Source organism: Cannabis sativa, chromosome 5, assembly GCF_029168945.1.
Source record: "Cannabis sativa cultivar Pink pepper isolate KNU-18-1 chromosome 5, ASM2916894v1, whole genome shotgun sequence".
Taxonomy (NCBI): domain Eukaryota; kingdom Viridiplantae; phylum Streptophyta; class Magnoliopsida; order Rosales; family Cannabaceae; genus Cannabis; species Cannabis sativa.
The window spans coordinates 31,935,855-31,944,289 of record NC_083605.1 but is presented as its reverse complement, the minus strand read 5'-3'; the positions used below and the strand labels follow the sequence as shown (position 1 = coordinate 31,944,289).

The window sequence follows — 8,435 nt, the reverse complement described above, 5'->3', positions numbered from 1 at the left end:
GTGCAAATAGTTGCATATTAGTTTTATAATGAAATAACATATGCAAGTAGCAAAACAATAATAAAACTACAAAACAACTGTATACAAACTAAATTACAGGAAAAACTCTTTGAACGTCAACATCCATGATAAATCTCATTGTTACCCATTGATGATATAAAAATGGACAGGAAACAACTAGATAAAAAAAATATATTAAAAAAAATACATACGGAAGGTGTTTAAACTATTAAAAAACTATGAAAAAACTATTACAAAATGAGAAATCAATAAACACAAAAACTACAAAAGTTGAATATGAAAAAATTTCAAAAATGGGGGAAAACCAAAAAGAAACCGAAAACAAACCTGCGATCGAAGAGGAGCACTATCCTAATCATTTTTTTAGCAGGAGCATGAGAAATTTTTTCATAGGCAGCAACCTTTGATTTCTTTTTAGAAGGAGCTCGCTTACGTTTCGACAATTGAGGAGCAAAATCGAAGTCATCGTCTTGAACAACATGACGTTTGCCCTTATTCCTATTAGCTACAGATTCCAATCCCATTTTAGAACTTTTCTTTGGCACAGGGGAAGGAGAAGTGTTCAGCTATGGAGGTTTTATTTTTTTAAAAAAAAAAAAAAACTGAAAAGAAATTGAAAATAATAAAAATAAAAAAAAAATAAAAAGAGAAAAAGAGAAGGAAATGATGTAAGGTATGATTGATATAAGTCATCAATGGAGGTTACAAGATATTTAAAAAAAAAAAAACTGAAAAGAAATGAAAACTTAAAGGAAAAAATGAAAAAAAAAAGAGAGGGAAGTGATTGATGATTGATTGAAGAGGGATGGGGGAGATGCACGTGTCATATGCATGGGGGAGTGTGCATGTGGTATATATGTAATAAAATAAAGAAAAAATGTAAAAATATTGAGGTAACCGTGTATAAGTATTTATGTAATAAAAATTTCATTTTGTATTTTTGGTGTAAAAATTTCTTTATTTATTTGTTCATTTATTTTTTTTAAGAAAATTTCTCAAATTAATTTTTATATATTCTTCATTTGATTTTAATTTATATAATAATATACACGCATCCACATGCATGCACTAGTATATATATAAATGAAGTAATTAATTGTGGCACCTTAACTAAAAAATGTAAATGAAAGTTTTCACAAGCCTTCTATACATTATATTAATTAAGTCAAGGTCACCAATATTATAGCTCGATCCATCGACCACGCTATAATTAAAAGGCATTGCTCTTTTTTTCTTGTTTATCCAAATATATATTAGATATCGACAGCCGCCCCCTCCCGGCACCACACTTCCCAAAATTATTTAATTAATACAAAAGCCGCCACTACTTTATTATTAAAAGATAATGCTACTCTAACGAACTATGATCAAAATCAGTGCTTTTATCTTCTTAAAGAAAAAAACACAAATAAATGCATCAAAATAAGGGACCCCTCTACACCTATATAAACCCACCTAAATCCACGTATTCTAGCATAAGTAATCACAGTACCATACTAAGAAAAATGAACAAAATGTTACACTCAGCCAGCTTTTCCCTCTCCTTCCTCTTCATCCTCTTGGTCCATTTTTCTATCAACATCCACGCTGCCACTTTCGATATCCGCAATGACTGTCCCTACACCGTCTGGGCCGCTGCCAGCCCCGGTGGTGGTCGCCGCCTAGATCCCGGGCAGGGCTGGAACCTATGGGTGGCGCCAGGGACAGCCATGGCACGTATTTGGGGTCGTACCAATTGCCATTTTGATGGCAGCGGCCGAGGCCGGTGCGAAACCGGAGACTGTGGGAGCTTAGAGTGTAAAGGATGGGGTGTTCCTCCCAACACCTTGGCCGAATACGCTCTCAACCAGTTCGGTAACATGGATTTCATTGACATTTCTGTGATCGATGGGTTCAACATTCCCATGGAGTTTAGCCCCACTAGTGGCGCGTGCAGGGGAATACGGTGCACCGCTGACATCAATGGACAGTGCCCTCGTGAGCTGAGAACCGCAGGTGGTTGCAATAACCCTTGTACGGTTTTTAAGACCAATGAATATTGTTGCAACAATGGGCGTGGGTCATGTGGGCCTACAAACTTTTCGAGGTTCTTCAAGACGAGGTGTCCCGATGCTTATAGTTATCCTCAAGATGATCCCACCAGTACTTTCACTTGCCCAGGTGGAACAAACTACAGGGTTGTGTTTTGCCCTAGAGGTTCTTCTCGTAATTTTCCTTTGGAAATGGTTGATGGCATGGTAATGTGAGTGAGAATATCTCAAGTAAGATATATATATATACGGATACCATGCTTATATTGGGGTTCTGGTTGCGATCTGTTTTTTCTTACAGATCTTGGTTTTGGTTATATAGCATTAGCTATACGTATAGGTACGTATAGTAGTGGTAACTCTTGTTGTTGTACTTCGTTGTACCAGCATGAAATGCATAAAAGAAATAATAAAGGCCTGTTTTCCTCTTTGCTTTAATTAATATAGTACATGTATTAAGCTTTATAAATTTGTAAGTAAGCCGTGCGATCGATGTAGTCTCGCAGTCCCACTCCCACTCCCACTAAATTAAAAACAATTATTACCACCTAAACGGGTATAGAATATGAAAAAAAGGACCTAACAGAATATTTTGGTGTATAAATGGTCCATATCATTACTCGCACACTTATGATACCTCATGTTACGTGGGTAATATTAACACCACTCATGGTAGTAAATAGTAATATCATTTTTTTTACTTTGTTTTCAAAAGGAGAACTTTGATTGGATCACATCTAAGATTTGGATCACCTAACCAATCCAATCACTACTACAAAAAGTATAATTCCTATTGATTTATAATTAAGTGTCATTTAAAGAATTTACGCCCGTTTAAAAAAACCGACATATATACCATAGTCGCTAATAGTTTTTTATTAGCGTTGTTTTTGAAATGATGCAAAAAATAATTATCTTCATTTAAAAACCAACAAAAAATATGTACTCTTCTTTTTTATCTTATGCGTCAGTCTAGTGCAATACTGAATATTTACCGAAAACATACTCAAATTCTAGCTAATCAAAATCCTCCCACCTTGATGTCAACTACTATTCGAGAAAAAATACTAACCAAAAAATATCCTTACATACACATCTTCCAACTTTGGTCGGGTTCCATCTTATCAAAATCCTCCCACCTTAATGCGGAGTATTATTCGAGAAAAAACACCAACAAAAAAAATCTTTACATACACATCTTCCAACTTTGAAGACTTCACTTTATTTAGTCTATAGGAGGCCCACTAAACCCACCTTTTTTGAATGAATGAGATGTTTTACAACATCTTGTTTGGTTTGGTGGTTTAGCCCCCTAAAATTCTAGCTCATTATATAAACTATTCATTATTAGAGGAGGTACTCCCCCTCTTCTATTGTTAGATATTATAGACAGAGAGGTATCTCCCTCCCCCACCTCCAACTTCCACTGCCTCTTCTTGGATCTTTGAGCATTCTTCCATATAATTTTTTAGGACCTGAAAATGATTAATAATTACAGCACTCATTTGTTTCTTCTTATCTTTTAGCTTCTACCCTTTAGTAACAGTCTAAAAACTATCTCCATCTACCATTGTTGCGAAAATTATAAACACTACGCAAGTATACGCAATCAAGTAGTAAACTCACACAGGTGAAGTCGAACCACAGGGAATTGGATTAACTACTACTAAACTATACCTATAATTCTATTTGGCAAATCGTAAAGAATTTTGATTTAAGAGAATTAAAGAAATTCAAAAAACTTATAACACAGTTAGAGTTTAAGCAAGATGAGATGATAGGGAGGAGAATCTTGTTGTTGCTTACCCAAATCGTTAATGCCTAATTGCTATCCTATTCTTGAAGTGAATGACATATTATAAAGTAACCTAGCTCTTTTCAGATCTTCTAGGTTCTAAATCACATGTTATCTAATTAATTGCTTAATTAAACTAACATGAAATCAGCATTAGGTAATAATCTACTTGTCACATAAGTCATGTAAATACTCTCGTTTCACATAGAACATCGATTATCCAAATTTTAGCATTCTCAATTCTCACTTTTCAGATTTCAAATTGAGATCATAAAGCATGCACAAGGTGATCAGTCTTAAACATGAAATCAAACACAAATTAAGATAATTTCACAAACAAGAATGAAGGAATGGCAATTAAACATTAACTAGGCAAAATATTAAACAACAATCATCATCCTCCCTAAATGAGAAATTTAGTTCAGAAATAAATCCATAACCATTCATATAACAACATTCAACATAAAGAAAGTAAAGAGGAATAAAGAAAGAAACTGTTGGTGGATGAATTCTGGATCTTCACTTTGAATCACTCTGCTCTTCCTGCCACTTTCTGCTGTGTTTTAGGGTTCCAAATCGCTTCCTTTGACTTCCAATCACAGTTTTCTATTTATATCTAATTTTTAGGATTCGTCGGACGAAAATACGCCTGACCGTACGGACGCTCGCCGCGGCCAAAAGTGCATCAAAAAACCATGTTTCTGCCCAGACTTTCTAGTCGCGGCCATGGAAATCTCGCCGCAGCGAGATGGAATATTCTACTTCGATCTCTTTTAGTAAAATGGGCATAACTTTCTCATACGAACTCCAAATGGGCTGATTCAAGATGCGTTGAAAAGATAAAAAAAAAAAAGAGATCTAAAACTTTTATGTTTTGACTTTTTCCAAAATATGATCAGAACATAGTCGAATTTAGGCTTGAAGTTTCAACTTTATTCTCTTTCAACATTTTCTCTATTTTATAGATCACTGTTTTCCGAAATTTGTCCAATTTATACATCCCAAGTGTAGAAACCTGAAATCAAAGAAAACAAGCGTAATTCTATTCCAAAAATAATAATAAAAAGGAAAAACAACTATAAAATGTGACCCAAAACTTAGGCTAAAAATAGCCTAACAAATTCCTCCAAACTGAATCTTTACTCGCCCCCGAGTAAAGCTAAAACTCAAACTGAAATTAAACAATGCAATAGATAACTAAAATTTCCAAAGATTAAACTGCCACTACCACCTACACAACTTCAAGCAAATCAATAACCAGAATTTCAACTCAATAACTCTAAGAATTAACTTGGATGCACAATTCAGAAGTAAGTAATTCATATTGACACAAAACACCTCTTTTGACAATCATATCACAGTCATTCTACACTCTTTGACATTCCGCTAACCCATGTTCGATAAGCTTGAGTGACATACCTTTCTCCACTAATGTTGACAATTCCTGCTCGGAATCAAAAGGTCTTTTTCGGTAATAATAGCATGGCTTAGGTAAAACGGGTAGATGAGAAGTCATTTAGGCTACATTATACCATAAGCACAATTATACCAAACAAGTACCCACACTTATCCATTCTTTCATCCCAAAGAAGATAGTAAGAGATTGCATATTTTTTTCCTATGTGCCTACCTCATTGTCACATTTGATTCTCAAGAAGAAATTATCACATTTATTTTTCTTTTGTTTTTTTCTTTTTTTTTCTTTTCTTCTTTTTTTTTTTTACAACAGAGGCACATCACATAACAACTATTTTTTCCAATCTCTTACTCTCAAAGATTATTTGCCACTTACAACAATTCATTCCCCCCCAAACTTGCTTAGCAGCTTATGGCATAATAAGGCATGTTGAGAAGGAAAATAGTTAAAGATAACGAATTCAGCTTAGTCAAGTGGTGAAATTTTTTTAAAATAGGCTAAGGCTCAACTTTGGGTATACTAAGGATAAATTTTTTTAGGTAGGCTTGGAAGGCTCAATCGATCCAAAGAAAATTTGCCTAAATCATTTTCCAAACAAAAATCATCAAGGATTTCGCTTCAAGAGAGTATATCAAACAAATTCTATTTCATGTCAAGCCAAATCATTCCACAATCCAAATAGAAAAAAAAAAGTGATATGCGTCAAAAATAAATGTTTTACATCTAAATGAACAACCTTCTAACACACATCCAATTTAATTCAAAAAGTTATGCCTCAAGCACACGGTTAAGATTTCAATCCATTACACAGGTGAATAACAGTAAGTCAATCAATATTCCAGCTCAGTTATCAACACATGACACTAACAAAAACAAAAACTAAACTAAAAAAATGAAAACTAAAAAAACGAAAAACATAATAAACTAAAAAACCGAAAAAAAAAAAAAAAAATTAAATCTCTCCCCCCAAACTAAAGATGCACATTGTCCCCAATGTGTTATTAAAGAAAAAGGAAAGAAAACTTACCTGAGTGCCACATCAATAAGCGGTTGATTCCCGTAATAAGCGTCATGCAAGACAACTTGAAAATTGTGGTTGTACTTGCCTTCAAGCTTGGCAAGTGATGAGTTTGAACCAAAATCAACACCAACAACATGAGACTTTGGATGATGTGCTTGGGGAGATGCCTTTTGTAGCTTGTAGAGGATATAATATGGTGTTGATGAAATATAAGGATCCATTGGTGGTTTATTAGTCAATATCATCGATGAAGTCGAATCAATGATGCCATGTTCTTCTTCATCCTCCAATGTCACAGTTTCTACACTTTCATCTAACAACCCTTCTTCTTGTTGCTCACTCTCCACTTGGCTATCCATACCCTCACTTGTGATTTCATATTCAATGATTTCCTCTTCACAAGGATCTTGATCTTCAATTGTAGGCTCATTATCTTCCTTGTATTCACATAATGACCCTTCTTCATTGTACTAACAACTCTCATAACTTTCATCATTGGAGTTATTACATTCTGAATCATGAGTCATTGAATTATCACATAAGGATCTCACCATGTTAGTTAAGCGATTAATCTCTCCTGGAAGTGATTGTAGAAGTGATAGTAGTTGCTCCTCTTTTTCAGTTTGTTGGGATGAATTTGCGCAATAAGGTGGGTATTGGTGACTCCAACCCTGAAGTGATGGATCCCAATGCCAGTCGTAATCAAAATCTGTCATATTATTCAATAGATCTATTACGTCATAGCCTCTCATTAATAGAGGCGCTCCAATTGCCTCTGCTCCATAATCAACCCAGCTTCTTATTTCATCATTAAGTCCGTTATAAAATAGCCATGTAAAACATCCACTTGAGAAAGTGGGATAACATCTCTCTCCAAGCTCTTTAAATCTCCTCCAAGCAGAATAGAATGGTTCATTGTGTTGTTGGGCAAAATCCTCAAGATATAGCATCTGGATTTATCTTGCAGGTCAAACTCATAAGTAAAACATTAGTAAAATTAAAAGAAAAATAAAACTAAATTAGTACTAAAAAGATAAAAATTTGAAACAACAAAATTAATACTAAAACTAAAAAGAAAAACCAGATTAGAACAAAATTAAATTTTTAATAATATTACAAAATTTAATCTAAAAGAAACAGATTAGAAATAAGCAAAAGGAACCAAAGTAGAAGTTAGTATAATTTTATGTAATATCAATCTTTATACAATTCCCCGGCAACGGTGCCAAAAACTTGTTGCGAAAATTATAAACACTACGCAAGTATACGCAATCAAGTAGTAAACTCACACAGGTGAGGTCGAACCACAGGGAATTGGATTAACTACTACTAAACTATACCTATAATTCTATTTGGCAAATCGTAAAGAATTTTGATTTAAGAGAATTAAAGAAATTCAGAAAACTTATAACACAGTTAGAGTTTAAGCAAGATGAGATGATAGGGAGGAGAATCCTGTTGTTGTTTACCCAAATTGTTAATGCCTAATTGCTATCCTATCTTGAAGTGAATGACAGATTATAAAGTAACCTAGCTCCTTTCAGATCTTCTAAGTTCTAAATCACATGTTATCTAATTAATTCCTTAATTAAACTAACATGAAATCAGCATTAGGTAATAATCTACTTGTCACATAAGTCATGTAAATACTCTCGTTTCACATAGAACATCGATTATCCAAATTTTAGCATTCTCAATTCTCACTTTTCAGATTTCGAATTGAGATCATAAAGCATGCACAAGGTGATCAGTCTTCAACATGAAATCAAACACAAATTAAGATAATTTCACAAACAAGAATGAAGGAATGGCAATTAAACATTAACTAGGCAAAACATTAAACAACAATCATCATCCTCCCTAAATGGGAAATTTAGTTCAGAAATAAATCCATAACCATTCCTATAACAACATTCAACATAAAGAAATTAAAGAGGAATAAAGAAAGAAACTGTTGGTGGATGAATTCTGGATCTTCACTTTGAATCACTCTGCTCTTCCTGCCGCTTTCTGCTGTGTTTTAGGGTTCCAAATCGCTTCCTTTGACTTCCAATCGCAGTTTTCTATTTATATCTAACTTTTAGGGTTCGTCGGACGAAAATACCCCTGACCGTACGGACGCTCGCTGCGGCCAAAAGTGGTCTCGCCGCG

The 8,435-nt window shown here is 34.1% G+C and overlaps 1 protein-coding gene across 1 annotated transcript; it reads left to right on the top strand.

Moving 5' to 3' along the window:
• Nucleotides 1–1,132: 1,132 nt before the first annotated feature.
• On the top strand, nt 1,133–2,489 carry LOC115716716 (pathogenesis-related protein R major form-like). Its single transcript, XM_030645591.2, has one exon. The coding sequence runs from the start codon at nt 1,434–1,436 to the stop codon at nt 2,265–2,267; it is 834 nt and encodes a 277-aa protein (XP_030501451.2). The 5' UTR covers nt 1,133–1,433; the 3' UTR covers nt 2,268–2,489.
• The last annotated feature ends 5,946 nt before the right edge of the window (nt 2,490–8,435 follow it).